The sequence below is a fragment of the Nicrophorus vespilloides genome, unplaced genomic scaffold (assembly GCF_001412225.1).
Source record: "Nicrophorus vespilloides isolate i.1.1-1 unplaced genomic scaffold, Nicve_v1.0, whole genome shotgun sequence".
NCBI classification, from domain to species: Eukaryota; Metazoa; Arthropoda; class Insecta; order Coleoptera; family Silphidae; genus Nicrophorus; species Nicrophorus vespilloides.
The window spans coordinates 26,635-47,757 of NW_017095810.1; the positions used below are offsets into that span (position 1 = coordinate 26,635).

General features: G+C 29.0%; 1 protein-coding gene across 1 annotated transcript in view; it reads left to right on the forward strand.

Moving 5' to 3' along the window:
* The window catches only part of LOC108565049 (somatomedin-B and thrombospondin type-1 domain-containing protein-like), a gene marked incomplete at its 5' end in the record, with an annotated part of 75,767 nt that overhangs the window by 24,497 nt on the left and 30,147 nt on the right, over nt 1–21,123 (forward strand). The window contains one exon of the mRNA XM_017924307.1: nt 6,494–6,614. Within this exon, the coding sequence (XP_017779796.1) occupies nt 6,494–6,614 (121 nt within the window). The remainder of the gene's footprint in view (nt 1–6,493; nt 6,615–21,123) is intronic.

Genomic DNA, 21,123 nt, shown 5'->3' on the forward strand with positions numbered 1-21,123 from the left:
ATGTGTACAAAGCAACATGCTACAACTTTCTGGTTACATTTGCTCCGGTAATATCTTTGAATGAAAAACAAAATAGTCCTTTTCAATTGCGACATGCATCTTCCAATAAGTATTATTTACCAATAATATCAATCTAAACAAATATAAAAACACATAAACTATTTTCTGTCAGATGATTGAAGAATCACATCACATATAATAATGGAAACGAAAAGTGTCCCAAAATGAACTGATATTTTATTTATTTTTTAAAACATTTTTTATTTGATAATTCATAACATGTTTGCTTTATTAGAAAGTATAGACATGAAGGTTATGTGTCATATCCTACTTTCACAGCACATGTTCACTCTTTTGATCAAATTTTTCATAACATGTTGACACAATTGTTGTCAAATTTTGGCAATGTTGTGTTGAATTCCATCTTTGAGGTCTTTAATGGTTAGTTGTTTATCAATCCTTAAGAAAGAAAGAAGTCTTCGAGATAACACGACCATTTTTTCTTTTAATAACTGCATGGTCTCAAACGTCTTGTTGAAACCACATGTTTTCTACATCCAATTTTACAATTTCTACACGTTGTTCGTTCATGTACATTTCCATAACTTAAACTTAATGTTTGCTAATGACAGCATATAAAAATCTCTACTCTGGTAACACTACGAAAAAATGGTGGCAAATTTAAAATGTCAGTTCTTTTTGGCACATAAAATCATTCGAATATAACAAACTAAAACCTATTTTCTAAATATTAATAAATCATATAAGAATATGTGTATTTTTGTTTATAAGAATCAAGGCGAGAACAAAGTAATTTATTGTAAAAAAAAAACTTTCTTTGATCCGACAAATTTTGTTGGGAGAACAATAAGAATCATCGCATATTTATTACCACACAGAATGCAATTTATTATAAAACATTACTTAATCCAAACGGTGAATCATACGGATGGAATGAGCGTACGGAACACGGAATCATATTTCATGATTTACCGCCTTAATCCACAGCACTAAATATTTCATCTGTCAACCTGAAATAAAACTGCGGTTCGCCGGATTTTATTTTTATTTTTTTCAGCATCTGCATCGATTGTTTCCGAGCGTCAAAACAAACAAAAAAAAAACAAACAATCTATTGCACGCAATCGAACATTTCATCAGTCTGTAACACTAAATCATGTTTCTTACTTAAATGTAACAACGTTGGATAGGATCGGACCTATTTCAGTGAAACCATTAATTATTCATGTCCTCTTGTGTATGGAGATATTTAGTTCGTGTCGAATACGCCTTCAACTTGACATGACCAGCGATGATGGCAAAAACGACCCTATTACATTTAATATATGTATGTATACGTATCATCCCGGACACGTTGAATTATTATTTCAGCTTTTTCGTCGCGTAACAATTTCCTATGTTTATTTTCAATTTAAACTTTATAAAAGAGTGCGCTGCAATTCCGTTATGAAAAATCCATGAAGAAGGTTCAACAATGATAAAGAAATAACGACACGAAGAATAAGCGAATAAAAAATTCAAACTATAATTTCAGGCTTTTGTAAGATGTACTTCTCAAGTATATTTTTTACAAGTTGAGACTGTAAACAAGCTATGTATTACAATTTCTTACCAATACGGTTTATACAATAACGAATAATAATGTTGTAGTCTTGTCATAGTACTTGTCAAGTAAATTTTACTTAGACACATGTACAAGTAAAAAATTGGGACATAAGCTTGGTATACAAAGCTATGAATGTGAATTACTCATCAATACCGTTTATACAAAAGTGAATAATAATATAGCATTCATGGCATAGTACTTGCTAAGTAAATTTTACTTGGCTACATGTACATGTCAAAAATTGGGACAGTTGGCAAGTTATTAATGTCAATTACTCGTCAATACGGTTTATACAAAAAACAAATAATAATGTAGCAGTCATGACATGGTACTTGTCAAGTAAATTGTACTTAGCCACATGTGCGAGACAAAAATAGTATTGTGGACAAGCTATGCATGTTTATTACTCGTCAATACGGTTTATACAATAACGAATAATAATGTTGTAGTCTTGCCATGGTACTTGTCAAGTAAATTATAGTTAGCCACATGTGCAAGTAAAAAATTGGTACTCAAAGCTATGAATGTGAATTACTCATCAATACGGTTTACACAAATCGAATAATAATATATCAGTTATGGCATAGTATTTGCTAAGTAAACTTTACTTGGCTACATGTACATGTCAAAAATTGGGACAGTTGGCAAGTTATTAATGTCAATTACTCGTCAATACGGTTTATACAAGAAACAAATAATAATGTAGCAGTTATGACATGGTACTTATCAAGAAAATTGTACTTAGCCACATATACAAATCAAGAAATGATATTGTGGACAAGCTATGTATGTATATTACTCGTCAATGCGGTTTATACAAAAACGAATAATAATATAGCAGTCATGGCATAGTACTTGTTAAGTAAATTTTACTTAGCTACAAAAATTGGGACAATTGACAAACTATTAATGTCAATTACTCGTCAATACTGTTTATACAAAAAAACAAATAATAATTTAGCAGTCATGACATGATACTTGTCAAGTAAATTGTACTTATGCACATATACAAGTCAAAAAATCGGACAATTGATAAGCTATGAATTACTCGTTAATTCGATTTTTACAAAAACGAATAATAATGTAGAAGTCCAGACTTGGTACTTGTCAAGTTAATTGTGCTTACTCAAATGTACAAGTAAAACATTTGGTCTGTTGATAAGCTATTTTGGAACTAGAAATATAATCAAAATATGGACAAAATAGAATATATTGAACAATAAAAAAAAACAAGATCATTACAGAAACATAAGGAAACCAAGTTTCCAAAACTATATTAATTTGAGTTAGTGCATACAATTAAACGGAACAATTATGCTCATATGACCCTAAGTTTCCAAGTTTCCAGTTAAGAAACCTAATGTAATCACATTACGTCCAACATAAGTTACATAGTCGAAGTTTGTGTGTTACAATATTAATCACGAGGAACTAAATTTACTGACATTATTTAAATTAGTACACCTGCGTACACCACCTACTCAAAAGATAAACTAATAAAATAAAAAGAAAAATTTCACTGTATTCAGAAACATTCGTATACCAAAAGTATTATAAAAATTGGTGCATATTCCACAAGTACTAGTAACTTCGTATATCAAACGTACTTTGATCCCACTATTACAATGTTAATAAACTGTAGAAAATATAGATAAATACAGTAGCAGTGATTACAGCTACAGTTTAAATATTAATTATTTTATATTGGAGACATCTTCATTAAGAAGAAATTTAAATAAATAATTAAAATACATGTATCGATAAAGTGTAGTACGAAGCGTGCAAAATTCAATTTGGTCCTACCTTTTCGTCCATCCACTTCTCTTTTTTTTATTTCGTTTTATTGCGATAAAAAGTAATTTGATCCGTTGATTAAATCAAACCCAGCAATGCAGTCTTCTAGTTCGTTCGTTCTTGTATTCGTTCATGGGACAGTTGCGAATTGAGTATCGTAAAGTTTTCTAATAATGAGACCGGTCGTAGTCGATGAAAAACTCTCCAAAGTTATTTCACCGGATTCCGAACAGCTGTATAAACGAATAATCGATGACTATTCCATAGTTCATAAATCCGTTCGTGCAGCAATTTAGTCTGTCTGTTGCAGGTCTATTATACATCTTCTTTGGAATGTTGATAATATATATTTAAAATGAGAGATTTCTATAGAAAAATTTAACGTCGGAACTTTTTACAATTGATATTTGATACTCCATTGAAATATATTATTCAATACAAGAAAATATGCAGTTGCTTCTTATATTACAGAAGCGGCTCTTCATTAGCTTAAACTTATTACAAATAGTAATAGTAAACAAGAATCTAAAAAAAAACAATAGAAAAAGAAATACGGTATCTCGACTAACGACCATTCGCACTTGCGACGAAATATATTTCATAAAGTAAAAAGTTTTTATTTGTATTTATTTAATTAGTTTATTTAAAAAATTCACTTGGAAATAAAAACTTCAATATTCTTTACCAAAAAGAATTTATTACCTAGTCTAGATTATAGTAAATATCCAGCTATTTCATGAAATTCCGGTTATAGTTACAATATCTATATTATTTGAAACTTTAACTAATTACAAAGACTTCAATATTTTTAACTAATTTCATGTATCGAAGGTAAACCTAGTACATATTATATCTATTTCATGAAATACCAAATACAGTTTTCAAAATAATTAGTTGTATACTGTAACTAATAGTGTGCAAAGTATCAATCGGTCTTTTTCGGTATTAATGCAAAATTATTTCGCAGATCGAAGTTTTCTATTCTATTCTTTTTCTAATAATTTCACACATTAGCAATATCTATTACATAATCTATGAAATAATGAGAATAACGGATTAGATACTTATTTATTATTTGTAATAATTAGCACCTGCTGTTTGTAATTACATTTTCCCCATATTTTAGTTACACATATGCGATTATATACTGACTATATTGAGCAATACATATAAATTTTCATAATTACATTATAACCGGTAGAGCAAAATGTGAAGCAATAATCAGAAGTAACGAAGATTTATTTGTTTAGGTGGAAATTAATAATTGGAAATAAATGAAATTAACCGATCTTGCTCGCCTCAATTACTTTGGAAACTTTTCACAATCAATAGCGGCAAACAAAGCGCGGAAACTCGGAGAAAATATATTATTTAACTCGCTCGCTGAGTGAGAGAGAATGAGACTGATCGAAGCTATACATCATCGTGGAAATCGATAAATACGACAAAAAAAAATAATAAAAATAAAACTCTCACCTTGCCTCGCACGGAAATAGACAAGCATAGACGGCATAGGTAAACTTTTAATTAGATATCTGTTTTCATGTTCAGAACTATTATTACATTTCAGAACGCCAATTATACGTCCATCGAGTACTTTGATATGTTGCTAGTTTAATAATGTGCAGTTAATTTTACTTAGAAATTTGAAACATCATTGGAATATACAATTACTAGTAGTACCTATAATTAATACTCACAGTCTTGCACATAAGCTCAGTATTATCGCCGAATTTACAACAAATGCACAATTAAAATGTATTTTAGGCCCGCATTTATTTGCTTCAGGGGCTAGAAGCGGCCCGCGGGCCGGAAATTTGATATTAAAGTGGTAATAGCATATCAAAATACAAATATAATCGAATAAAACGATAAAACTTCTTTCAAATGAAATTTCTACTCTGAGAAATAATATGAATTTGATTAATCCGTTCCAAATTCTTAAAAGTTACACAATATCAAATATTTTCTTAATTAATCAGAGATAGAAAACGGATTTTCCTTTTTTGTTTGACTTTCAAGTTGTTCGAATATCAAACTTTTCTTAATTATACTGTATTATTAAAAATAATATTTGTTTTATGTAACGTTACTACATTTTTCTTCAAGACTTATTACAAACTTCAAGTTAAGCAATTTACATGGAATTGATTATTCAAAGATTGAAGTTATTTGTAAGTAAATACTACAAAATTATTGTATATTTTAGTATGTTTTATCTATATAAATAAAATAACTACAGAGGAATTTCAAAGAAATTTCATAAAACTTTAAACAATACCATAAGAGAAATAATACACTAGCTTCAAGATTATGTAAAATATAAAAAAAATGTGCAATGTGGAGACAAAACAAAAATATTCAGTTTTATTCAGTTGGAATCTACATCTTACGTATTTTTGTACTAAAACCGAAATTTTGATTCAGGAATTGAAAAGTTCGAAATTTTTCAAAAACATTTTAACTGTAATGCATATAACACCCTTATTTATTGAATAAATTTTGCATTGATGTTAAATGTTAAATTCGAATCGTATTGTTACCAGTTCTTCATAAAATTTCCATTTAATTCGACAATTAATAGTCTAAAAAATGTCAAGCTGCTTGAAAAGATAATATTGTATTAAATTTAATTAAAAATAACATATTTTTTAAATTTTTCTAAATTCGATTATAATTATAAAAATGCTAACTTTCATTAAAGAAATAAATAATTAATTGTTGTGTAAATGCGTAAAACAATGGGTTTAATTTCGGCATGGAAAACAAATATTATTATAGTTTGTTATAAATATATATATGAATTAATATGAATAATGACGAAAGTTATACATAAATCATGAAATTTTGTTTATCATCCAGTCGGTTTGAATCCGTTATCTCCGCGTTTTAAACGTTTATGCACATCATCAATCAGCATTATCATAAATTATTATTAACCGGTAATGATCCATCAATGTATATAGTTTATTTATGCGAACGTTCATTATTTCGAACCGTATCTAAATTAGTTCCGCCATAGACTTTTTCCATTAAACGCAATAATACTTCTTTTTGTTTTTCATTTTGCAGAGATGGCAATCCTTTTACCAGGATCACTGTCGAAGTCGAGGAAGTCCAATGAGACGGATCTTCGACACAACTTGAGGATCAACTATCCCGAGGAAAACTTGGAATACGACCCAGCGAAACAGTGAGTAGTAAACGAATTGATCCGCACTTATCGGCCCCCTTTTCACCCCCCATTGCACGCATACTTTATTTTTATTATTATAAAGGCTATTATAAAGCCGTTACGATTGACGCGTGCCATTTTCTGATTGGGGGGTTCTTGTGGACAGGAAAAAAAAATTGAAACGGAAGATGCAGGATCAAAAAAAAAAGTAAATAGAATGTACAAGGAATAAGGAAATTTATTTTCCTTGGAATTCTCTCGCACACGTTTGCGTGATGTGCCGATGGGGGTTGCTTGTTCGCTCCTTTTGGAGATTGCTTTTCGCGAAACTTCGATTGTCAATCAGAGCGAAACGCCCGCGACTTCACTATATCACCTTCTTTCTCTCGACCCTCCTATAACGCTCCCCACATCTACACATCTCTCTCTCGTCCTCTCTTTTATAGGGAAGATCGCTTGCTCTATTTGTGATACTTTCCATTTATCACTGTCGCCGTCTGCGCCGAAACAATCGCTACGGATACAACGAATTTATCACGTTTCGCACGTTTCTTTTTTTTTATATATTCAAACAATTGTGTTTACATTCGATCACCAACTACTTCATCCCATCGCGTCATATATACATCATTGATCATTCGAATTACTGCAAATACAACGAGCTCATTTATAGACATATTGCTAGTAATCAAATATGAAATATTTACGGAAGAATTCTCATCTTAGAAACTTTAATAATCGAAATCTCAACTTACATATATATATATATATTTAAAAATAATAACTAAAAAATTCAATTTGGTGGTAAATGCACAAATATTATTAATAAGATCACTTCGTAGCATACAATTACATATTCACTTAGGAATTCCCGAGAATTATTATGATTTGTATTTCCCGAGAAAAATGTAATACATCAATATGTTCCTTATACTCAAATAACAAATATAAACTAACTTATTTTTTTAAAGAATAGTTGAACAATTTTAATCAATATTCTAAATGCATAGATTTATATATTCTTTAGAAATTGTATATTGCTATTATATAAGTTTTACAATATAGTATTTGTAAATTTATATTTCAAGGAAATATTTATCAAATAAACTATAGTTTTTTATAATTATTTTCATAATTATTTAGAAACAAAAAGCACTCATTTTCATGCCATTCTAATTTAATCTTAATAAATTAATAATTAGGATATTTACTTAGAATTTACTACTTTATAAATAAATTGACTTTAAAATGGTGCATGCGCCGGGTGAATTTATTTGTAAATGTAGATATTTTTTAATTTTCATAAAATATATTTACATTTTTCACTGTAATCTATACGCCCTTTCTTATTTCATTTCATTAATAATTAAATTTAATTAAAATAAAGATAAACTTTTGCAGCTGCAAAGTTAAAAAAATAAGTACAATTGCCTAGATTTTTAAATTAACTAATATTTTTTTATAATTCATAATTTACACATATTTCAGGAATTCCCGGTAATTATTATGATTTGTTTCTTTTTGTAACTCAGAAGTTTTTGTAAAGTTAAATAAATGAAAATATAATAAAACTAGTATTAAACCTTGCAATATCGAAGAAAATTGCAGAAACTATACCAAAATTTGATACAGTAATATCCATAATTATATAAGTACCATCAACTATATTGTTATGTCTAGAAAAGTTCTAGTTTTTTTTTATAACTAACGATCTTCACTTATTCCTATTGGTATTTATTTATGTTGATACACTGAATCGTTTAATTTATATAAAAATATGTTCTGTTATATTTTTTTAACAAATGAGTTTGTTTGATTTCAAATTCTCAAGTTTTGGAGACTAAAATAATGTTAGATGTACTAATTTAATTTTGACTATGAATGAAATATATCTGGACATATAGTTAACATCTGAGACAAATTGTAAAATTTGATTTCGCTTCGCTCAGAAACTGTGATTTTGCTATCATGTAGTTTGAAGAGCGAATGTGTCATGTTTGTTTTGTACGAGCTTTGAATACTTAGCAAACATATGTTTTTGAACTAGTATCGATTGGAAGTGTGTATACATTTGTGATGCGTGTACTTTCGAGGTTCGTATAAATACATCCAACGAAAGATAAAAGGTTCCTGAAGGAGTTGCTTTAGTCCATACAGAAAGATATTGTATTCTCAATTGGGCAATCGGTCAGGTGGGGGTTATATAACCGCCGACCGTTATAAACGCCTTCAGCCATTTATCTGGAAGGGCGGATGTGCTTTGCCGACCGCAACAGCTTCTTGTTTTATTCAACGCTGTATAAAATGGCATTTATATTAAGTTAAGTTTTCGATAATCTCTGTAGGGATAGTTGTATGTGTTTGTGCGTGAGAGAGAGAGGAGAGTTTTTAGTGGTCGAGGATGCAAAAAGCTGCAACAAGCTGGCGGAAAGCGGCGGTCTTGGCGCAAATGCATGTTTTAGAAGTTTCCGGGTTGCGGGTACGATTGCGGACCGTGTTAGTTTGAAATATTTCCTGGGACCCTTCCTGTGTACGAACGGCGACGGTTTTAGCAAGTGACTAATATTTTCGCAAAAAGTTTGCGCACTTCAAACGCAAGCAGACTTTCCGGCCAACCAAACCAACGTACTAATTACAACTTGAATTATTCGGTGAATGCAAATTTTAATTTTCAGCAACAGTAATTACAAATACAGATGACATAGTTTGGTGGGGTGGTTAAAGGCTGTTCCGCTAAATAGAAATAGCGAGAGAGAATGAGAAGAAGGAAAAAAGGGAGCGAACGTGACTTCGAGCGTGCTCCAGATAACTAGCGTCGGGCGCCCGAATTCACCTCCTCCTATTTTTTTTCTGCTTTATCGTATTATTTAAAAGGCCCTACCATATCTGCTCGCTTTATGCAGGGAATCTTATCTAGTAAATGAACCAACCTCGAGCACAAGGAGCGCCTCGTAACAATAAAATCCCTTATCCCATCGTCCCTATGCGCATTCAACATCTCCTTTAACCAATAACCGCTTAACTTTTAAACTTTATTCATTAACTTGCCTAGACTATTCGGGTTTCATTTATTCATTTGCTACTCTCATGGGTGAAGTAGAAAACTTAATTGCAACCAACTTTTTAATTGAGAAATTTCTTTAACGCCATCATAAATCCTTTTTTACTGCATTATAAACAACTCATTCAATAATCCTTTGATATTACTTCTTACCTATAAACTAGTAAATATATATTTTAAATATTCACGTCAATTATGCAATAAATGTCAATTGATTTTATTTTTTAGTTTAAAATTAAATTAGTATATAAATATATTAATTTTCGAACAACAGAAAACTAAAACCAATTAGGGTTTATACATAAATCGACTTTAAAAAAACAGTTTTCGAATTTCAATTTGTCTACAAAACCGGCTTTCAGGTTTTCGACTTTTTTCTAAAATATAGACAAAAGGATTTTCACAAAATAAAATCTCATAAAACTATAACAAAATAAAATTTACTCCAAAGAAAATCATACAGATTAACTAATAACAGAGTCATGTGTCTATAATGACTATAAAATATTATTTTATTTCTTATTTTCTTCTCAAATAATGTGATTTTAGAAAGGATGTAATGTCTATTGCTCAAACAAGTTCTTTTTAAGATAGAAAATTTACAGAAATAGACACTTGCTACATGCACAAACGTCACATTCATTGCTAGTACCAGACGTTTTTTTACGTTATTACAAGATTTCTTCCTACTGACAAACTGGATGCTCTTTTAGCGAAGAGTAGTTGAAGGGGAAATTTATAAATTGTGTCATTTTATTGGTTGTTATATTTTAAGTATAGACTCGAAAACCAGGTTTTTAGTTGAAATAAACCGGTTTTCGAATTTTATAAATTGCTTCAAAAAATCGATTTTCCTAAACCGGGTTTTAAAAACGGACAAACCCTAACTCACAATACAAGTTACAAGTTTCGGTTCTCTGATCAAAATATCAGATTTATTTTTGTTATTAAAATCTGTATCAATAATTAATAAATAAAGGAATTTTGTATTAAACATTTGAACATATTTTTGCAATTATTATGTTAAATCTATTATTGCAAATTGGAAAACCGATATAGTAGAAAATTTTTGAACAATTAATTAATTTAAAAAATGTTGACTATGAAACTATTTATTTCAAATTATTTTTTCGTTTCAAAAAATATATAAAGCTATCAATTTAAATAACTTTACTAAAGTATATGTATTTCAATATACTCTGTATAAAGATACGGATAATAAAAAAATAAACATAAAATATGGTTCAATATGTTCCACTGATTTAATTTTAAATGGAAAATTGATTTCTGCTTTAATGCATGTAAACCGCTCTTATAATAAACGTTAATGTATATTTAATGTGAATAGTATATAAATTACATTATAAATACCTATAAACCTTGCAATATTATTATATGATGAGACTTTATATTTATTTAATTTAATTAATTAAATAATACTTAATATTATATATTAGGTGAAGTAAAAAGTTTTGAGCGTTTTTTGTTAGATGGCTTTACTGAGCCATATCTCACTATGTATATGTGAATATAAAACAGTATTGTATTTAGTGAATCCAGTAGTGTGTTAAATGGAGGTAACAAAAGAGAAAATTCGGTACATTCTTCTGTACCACTACGACCAAGGAGAAAAGCGGAGCAGGCGCCCAAAAAATGTTGTTTCTTTATAGACCCAATACAGAATTAAATGCAACAGCAAAACGTTGGTTCCAACGCTTCCGTTCTGGTAATATGGACGTCGAAGATGAGACACGCTCTGGTAGGCCAATCGTCGAAAATGTTGATAGAATCATGGAAATCGTCGAGTTGGACCGGCATACGACCACTTATTCCATTGCCCAGGAACTGAAGATTAGCCAGAAAACCGTTTGGAACCATTTGCATAAGGCTGGTTTCAAGAAGAATCTCGATCTTCACCCAATACAACTAATAATTGAAACTATTGACAATTTCAGCTATAAACAATTATAAAGTCATTTTACATAGCAATTAACAAGATAACGATATAAAATAAGAGCTTCAAACTAATATTTAAAATGAAAGAATCATTCCAAATTAAACTAATTTTCTTTCAAAATATATAAGTGTAAAATAACGAACTTACGAACTCCCGGACTTACGAACAAAATTCTAAAAATATTTTTGAAAGATAGACTATCTGTTTTGCTTCATTTCTTTCTTTTGTCGATTTTTTATTAAATAATTGTGATGTCTATATTGAAAAGTATTAGTAAGTATATTATTTATTTTAATCTATTTTTTTTTCAAATTTATGCAGAGTAAAAACCATGATAAAGTGTGGTAAGATAAGCATATTTTGAAATTTTTAAATTTCCCACATCCCTTTGGAACGGAACTAGTTCGTAGGTCGGAGGATACCTGTATTGGAAATTATGTATAGAACTATACAAACTAAACAGCAACCACAGCTCTCTGGGTGAGGCTCGTATGAAAGATTTTATTAAAAAAAAAACAAAGATACGAATACAAAATTTATAATTATTTAACAGGAATTAGAATAAATTGTTGATAATTACTAAAAAGGTAACTTTTAAAATGAATCACTGTATCTAATTTAATCATTTATATAATATTGTTCAAATAAATATTTTTTTTATTAATCGACTAAAATTACCAATTAAATAATAATTGGTTACTAAATTATAAATATATATAGATTTGCTTATTATATAAACATTATTTATAAATTTATCAAAATTAATAATATATGTATGCATGTTTACAATAAATTATTATTAATATGTAAAATAATATATTAATAATTATAAATATGAAACTTTTACATAACATAAATTATTTTTTAAATTAATAATCATTACATAAAATAAATTGATGATATTGTATGAAAAAAAAAGCAATTAAACTAATTTCAGTAAACGATTGTTCTATTCAGAATGGGAAACAAATTACATACATAGCATTTACGAAAAGCGTCCAAATAATGGTTGGTGATCAGAGAAGCCCCTGGTGGGCGTCTCACTAGTAAACTCTCTCGAAGACAATGACTTATTAAGGATTAATCCCCTGGACTTACCACTTAGATTTAATTAATGCTATATATTAAGTAAGCAATTATAGGAGGAGGGTTTCCATTAGGTAATACATTCGGAAGACACTCGCACAATTAAGAAACTCATATAATTTAGTTACTCCTAAATGCAAAGTTCTCTAGTTTACGTAAAGAATTTACATTTATTTATATCTTATTTTAAAATTAAAGTAACTGGTTAATTTCTATTGTGATATTTTACATTTATTTCGAGCATTATTTTGTTAATTTTTATATAGGCTTAGTTTCGTGAAGTGAAATCATCAATATCAATATTAAATCTTAAGTAAAAATTTAAATGATTAGTTAAGATTGAGAGGCCCCACGCAGAATTACATTATTAGGTCTTTTTAAGTACTTCTATTTCAAATATTTTTTGTGGGCCCTTTAATAAAATGATGATGGTTTTTTTGAAGTTTTCGTGTGCCCATTTTAAGATTTTGAGATTATATGATACATAAAAATTGTTTGAAAATAGATTTTTATATATTTGTATAAATATTCATAAAACGAATTAAGTGAGATGTAGATATGAGCTATTACGGTATAATGGTTATTTGGGTTTAATGCAAACATCTGAACGTCGTGAGTAAAGGGTATAGAGGTGCGAGGAGGCGTGAATAAGGAGACCTTTGACCCTTGAGGGAACGAACGGTTTGAGTATATTGTGCAATAAGGAACAATCAAAGTTAAACTGTCGGTGAAGCCGGATATGAATATAAAGTTTTAGGCAAGACCATGAACGAAGGTTTGAAAGGAGTTTACTAGTAATTAGACTTTAAACTCAACAAAGAAGAACAACGAAGAACAAAATAACTAACAACAGATAATATGTATAGAAAGTTAATTCAAAATCATTAATAATAATTTTCATCACAAAATACATACAATGTGGAATTTTTTTATTGAAAACGTGGATTTTTTTTGCAATATTCGATGAATGTTTACCAATAATCAACTAATGTTTGCAACGAATTATTTGTTAAAACAAACATTCCAACCAATCCTTTAAATTGTATAACATTACATAAACAGTATAGATAAACTATAGAACGAAAATATCTCGGATAGTCCGAGTGATCATATTCGCCCAGACTGTTTGAATTAATCGAGATCTTTAAAAAAAATTGTTTATTTAAAATTTAGATTGTTTTGAAATTTGCAAACCTGATGTGAATTCGGATTGATACAGCGAGATATTTGCTGTATTTTAGTCACACTATATTTCACTATCATAATAACAGATGATTCTGGAAATGCAAACTAATAACTATTATGAGGTAAATTCGATTCACAAACTAACATCATTTATAATACCGAGGACAGTTTGAATATGTCCATGGTAATTGCACAAGGAAGGCACTCCAAATGATTACAGTATTGTTGTTTCCATTAATAACTTAAGACTTAATAACTCTAAAGTGTTTCACGAATATCCCCATATTTTTATTATAGTTTAATTCAATAACTTTCCATCGTCCGCAATATTGCTTGTTATAATTGTATTACGTATATTTATGTTTAAATCATATAAGTTTTAGAAATTTGTGAAAAATATTTAGAAAAGATAATTGTTCACTTAGCAGTGGCGTAACAATAAGTGGATGGGTCCGAGTTTTGAGTTAATTGAACTTGTGGGCCCCATATAAAGTTTTACTTGAAGCACTCGGGCTAATTTGAATCTGTGGGCCCCATCAAATTTGTATTTAAGATTACCCATCTTAACTTTCGAGTGTTGATAATTAAAAAAAACAACTTATTATTTGCATCATTCACCTTGAGATGTGGGCCCGTGTACACAACATCAACTGCACCCCCGATTGCTACGCCACTGATTATAATCAAAATTAATTTCTCTATTTGTATGTATGTATAAATATTTTTAAATAATAACAATAAATGGCTTTATATGTACTGCATTTTCATTTGCAACATTCAGACAAATTTGAATTTGCAGTGCCCATCAAATTTGAATTTGTCATAGAAGTTGTCAAGTGCAATTAAAGAACTACTTGTTCTTTATATACTAGTCTACTTTATATACGTGTCTACATATTTTTTTTTAATAATAGTAATAAATTTTGTTGTCTTTGTTTTCACTTAATTAAAATAAAACTTCTTCTTTGATTCTACATGATTTATGTCTATAAATATTTTTTTATATAATAGTAATAAACTTCTTCATATCTACTGATTGCATTTTTATTTTGAACAATCGGGCAAATTTTAATTTGAGGGCCCCATCAAATTTGGACGTGGGGCCACAAGAAAGAATTTTTAGCTGTTGACAATTAAAGAACAATTTGCTATCGACTTATTTTCGACAATACAAATTTGAGTTATGTAACGAATTTTAATATACACAATATAATTCAATTAATTAATCGAAATATTTTAATTAAAAAAGTAATTTTCAAATAAAAGCGTTGATACAAATACACATAAAATAAATTGAAATCACGACGCTAAAATTCATTAATGTAAATATCCTTGCATGTGTGGATGATGCAGTACGAGATGCATGTCAAAAGTCTCAAATAACTCTCGTGGGAGTGAATGGTAACTAATTCTAAAATTTACTTTGAAAGCATCAGCCGTGATACGGTGTTAACGAACTTTGAATCGTGCAATATCACATGAATCTCCTCTCTCTGCCAGCAGCAAACAGCAAGCAGCTTGCACTCCGCGAATTCCTAATTAATTTACTTTTATTCATTTTACAGTATTCAATTAATTCCTACAGCAACTGTAAATTTAACATCCGCGACGACGCATATAATAATTCCATTATTTGTTACACAAATCGTAATTTAACTTTTCATAAATTCAATTATATTCTGCACAATTTGTTCAAACATTCTTTCAAAAAAAAAAACGATGTAGCTTTAGAAATAACAGAAACTAATATCGAATCATAAATACTTTATGTACATTTAATTAGGTTTATTAAATCAATATACAGCAGTGCCTCACGTAGTGCGGCTTCGATCAGTCCGGATTAACTATAATCCGCTTTGAAAATTTTCAAAGACACAAAATATGAATTTAATAGTACACCAAATTATGTTTGTATATAAGAAAATTTACTTTGTTCTTTAATTAGTCCGGTTTCGAACAGTCCGAATTATTAACAGAAACAATCAAAGTTAAACTGTCGGTGGGGCCGGATTTGAATATAAAGTTTTAGGAAAGACCATGAACGAAGGTTTGAAAGGAGTTTACTAGTAATTAGACTTTAAACTCAACAAAGAAGAATAACTAAGAACAAAATAACTTACAACAGATAATATCTATAGAAAGTTAATTCAATATCATTAATAATACATTTAATCACAAAATACATACAATGTGGATTTTTTTTATTGAAAACGTGGATTTTTTTGCGATATTCGATGAATGTTTACCAATAATCAACGAATGTTTATAATGAAATGTTTGCGTGTAATTATGTGTTAAAAACAAACATTCTAACCAATCCGTGAAATTATATAACATTGCATAAACGGTATAGATAAACTATACAACTTAAATATCTCGGATAGTCCGGGTGATCTTATTCGCCCGGACTGTTTGAATTGGAGATATTTAAAATTTAGATTGTTTTGAAATTTACAAACTATTTTAGTCACACTATATTTCACTATTATAATAACTGATGATTCTGGAAATGCAAACGATTATCATCTAATATTCAATATAATTTAGCATACAAATTATATACATTTTTAATCAATTGTATTTTAAAGCTTGAGTAATTTTCTATAATATTTGAGATAAAAAAAAGTTGAAGTTAATAACTTTCCAAGATAATTTGTTTATAAATAATGTTAAGTTTTCATGCAACTACAATTAACAATGTTTATGTAATGAAATAATAAGTAAATTTTGTAACATTTTGTTCGGATTTGTTTAAACGAATTTATTTTCTTTAGATTTAATGATTAAACTTATTGTGCGTATAGGATTTATGTAGTAGACTCGCAAAAATAATAATAAAATAAAAAAATTGGTAAAGTTTTGTTAGCCTTAATAGCTTTAATTCATTCGCAGATTGAAACAACATTCAGCCTTTTCCAAACCCTAAATCGATTAAGGCAACCGCCCGCCGGACAAAGCTCCAACGAAAGCAAAGAACAAACACAAAGAACGGCAAAGAAGAAGGCAAAAAAAATGTATTTGACAAAAAAAAACAATAACTCAAAGAATCGTCTGTGTGTGCGCGTTCATATAACACATGAAGCTCGAAACAATTGCTTAGTTAATTGCGTTTTTTTCCCTCTGTGTTTCCCAGAACGTTTAATGAAAGCTTTTCAACTATGCTACTTCAATTAAGGCTTTTTCCCGTTGATATTATTTTTCTTTGTGTTTCTGCGCGAAGTCAAAGGGTTACGCGTTTCTTTTTTCGACTTTCTTATTAATCTGCCACTTCCGTTTTCTTTTTTTTTCGGTTCGTGTAGTTTAATCAATCCATTAGGGTGAAATGAATCTGCCGTTTAATTAGGGTAAAACAATATTAATGGCATATTTTAGTTCCTGGATGTAAGTTGGCGGGGGATGGGTTTGTTATATAGGTCAATATACACTGGTTTTTTTTTGTTCATTTTGGTTTTGCGTGTGGCACGCGTTTGCTGCCCAGGGGGTAATAATTAAAGGAGTCGTTCACGCGCACGCACTAAATTTACGTCATTACCGGTGATAGTGTAGCCTAGCATGCCTCCGCATCTGCAACCTACAGCCCTTCAGGCGAAGGCAGCAACAGCCACGGAACAATATTACCTAGATATGCACACTGATGCCCACTACACGCTTACACTGCTAATGCCTTATTAAGATAAACAAAGCGATACGAAACGGAATCACTAATTGACAGACAAAACAGTTGACCGTATCTGCTGTTACGGTTGCTCGTTAATGTATCTCAACCCCACATCATTCTTGCCATCAACAATTGCGAACTCCGCTACAATGCTTATTTTCAATTAGGACGCAAAGTTTTGCGTTAGTTTGTAGCCACGTAATTACCAGTGTATAATTGCTAGCTAAAATCCATTTACCACATTAAGGTTTCCAAAGTTAAATGTCAATAAAATTTATTCAAATGATTATCAAAGTTGTACTTTTCAATTAATAATAAGTTTACTTCCACTATTTAGTTATTTAATATATATTTTTTGCACACGGAAATCCATGTTACTGGAAAACTATCAAAACAAAGCTTATATTATTCAGTATTAATATCTATTATTTAATTCTGAATTAAATGTTAATTTATGTACACAACATTTTGATTTCCAGGGTAAATTCTAATTTAAATATTTATTGTGGACCCCGAAAAACAAATATTTCTAGTGTTATTTTTAATTACAAAAAATGCGTTTTGTAATAATCGAAGTGTTGGGATTTGCTATAATCAAAATAAACATAAATTTAAAAAAAAAACTTTATACAAAATGATTTTATTGTTTATGTGCAATCATTTATATAATCAATTTAATCTCTTTGTATGCGGTTTATTTCTAATTTGATTTAGTTCCTCGATTAGTCCGGTTTCAAACAGTTCGGGATGTATTTCTTGTACTATGCTAGTTATTGCTATGTTTACAATAATACAATTTGTATCTTCATCGTTCCTCAACTAATTTCATAAGATAGATTGAATTGTTTTCTCTGCATAAAAACAATCACTCATTGTCACAACTTTAGCAAGGAACGTTGGATATAGGAGTTGAGTTATTGTATTTTTTTTAATCACAATTACACATTGTTATAAAACAATAAAATAATAGTTTACTTTGGGAAATCCTGCATTCTCTGGTCAATCTGGATAAAAAAAAGTAGAACTTATAGATTTTTATCTATTAATAAAAATCTTACATATGAATTTATTATATACTGATTCAAATTATGCTATATTTGGTACATATTTGTCTTTTAATCACGTAAATTTAATTTTTAATTTGAATAATTTTAAGAAAAATGAAACAAAATCTGAAAAAGTTTAGAACTACTTAATTTGCATTGTATGCGGTTAATGTTGTATAAAAAGATTTAAATTGTAAATAGATACGTAATATCATACGCATTTAATACATGTTTTAATAAAATACTAAATATGTTTTATAATCTTCATCAAAATCTGTTATATATAAAAAAAATGTATTTTGATTCAAAATTTGAATATTACGCTGTGATTTGAAAATCTATAAAAAAATATTAAACAGCAAATTTTAAACAATTAGTTTTCAATATTTCACGATTTTGAACGAAACTAGAATTCTTCAAATTTAAATATTCAAGAATATTAAAAATAGTTGACATCATGTAACAAAAAACCTCAAGGTAAGGTTTATAAAAAAATTCAGATGAAAATATATTTTTGCCACATATTTCTACCATTTAATTTCCAGTAAAACATTGAAATAATTAAATTTTAAGGATCTGTAATAGATATATTATCAATTAATATTAATTAAATTTTCATTCAAATTTATAATTAATCAATAGATATGATTATAAATATCTGTAACTGAAAGGTATATTAAGCAAATTAATTAAAGAAAGTTAAAAAATGTACATATGATATTTTCTTTAAATTGTCTGAGAAAATTTATTTTGAATGTTTAAAGCAATCACATTTAAAAGCATCTAAGTTTAAAATGGAAATGTTCGCGTGATGCGTGTGAGCCACGAATTCCTGAGCCATCAGCTGCAGATGGATGTCCAGAGAATAGCTCATCTTCTAAGATTACACTTCGCACTCGGAATTTCTTGAACCACTTAAGATAGAACCAAAGCACGTCGTAAATGCTATAAATGTACTCCACTTTCGTATATTACCTCTCATTCCTTCTAAAATATATATTTTTAAATATCCATTTTTTTTTCTACATTTTCTACTTACAAATTGGATTAATTGATTCTAATTAAAGCAAATTGTTATTTTTTATGAAAGATATTAATTTTCATTCATACCACAATACCATTAATCAAAGTCAATTTGTTTTAAAAAGAACATTTTATTTTACTTCAATATTTGAATAACAAGTGTCTCATTTATTGAAAATCACTACAAAATGCGTCGTAAATGCTATAAATAGACACTCGTTCCTCTTTTTATGCGTACTCTCCCATATACCGACAATAATTCTAAAGAAAAAAATGTGAAGAAATATTAACTTTCATAAAAAATTTCTGTATTTTTTTTTTGTAAAATTTTTCCGTATAAATTTAGAAGGAACATGTTAAGATTATATTTTTCTGAAATTTAATAAACTTTTCTATGATTGTTAACGTTTTTATAAAATTATGAATAAACATTTCAGAAAGATTATAGTAGGACTAATTATTTTTCTGAAATTTAATAAACCCTTTTTTATGCGATTTTCGGTATATTGTAACTCATAGATTTAGTTTTATGCGGTTTTAAAAAAATATGGAACGTACTCTTTATTTTTATACGTGCGTCTAGTCCTTTTTTGTGCGATTTACTTTCATGCGTTTTCCTGTGGAACGTATCTACCGCATAAAAAGAGAACCAAGTGTACTTCACTTTCGTCCTTTAGATCTCGTTTCATCTAAAATTATATTTTTTTATTCTGTATACATTCAAAGCTAACAACATCTATATTTACACACGCAATCCAATCTTCTATAACGCAATATTAATTTGTGTTAAGGGTTAAATATATATTGATATTTAGAGTCTACAGTCCAGGACGGGATTAAATAAACATTGTTTGCTTCGAAATAATATAATATTCTGTTTAATCTCTCAACAATTTACACATTATTCTTGTATAATACACAACAACTTTTATATTATACAAAACAACATTTAATCGAGCATTATTTTCAGCACAAACGTTGTGTTTTTTTTTCTTTTCTTTTTTTGGTGCAAGCTTATTTAATATTGTTTCAGCAGTTGTAAACAGTATTTAAATGAAACTACAGTGGTCAGCTCTATATACTGGTATTTGCATAAACCGAGTAAAATCAGACCGCCGACCATTATATAATCGTGCATCACGTCGTCCCGCATTCAAAACACTATTCTGTTTCTGTTTGCAAGAACTTATTTTCCAGCACACATATTTGTTGCACGGTACACGTACGACACGACAGTCCACGTGCAACAATGCCCCGTTCTCGCAGCGCCGACGATTTCCGGAAATGAAATTTACAATTTTTCAGCTATACATCAAATCACGGCGTGATATTTGAAATATGCCGGCATCGCATCGCGAATCCCCAATTCATAATATTTCTTGTGTGATACATTGTTTGTTTCTTTTTTTGCTATTTTCGCAATAAATAAAATTGGGGAACATATTGCAATTTGTATTTTTATGGACAGGAGTTAAGATTTGTTGTATGCTTGAATATTTTATTAAGCTTAT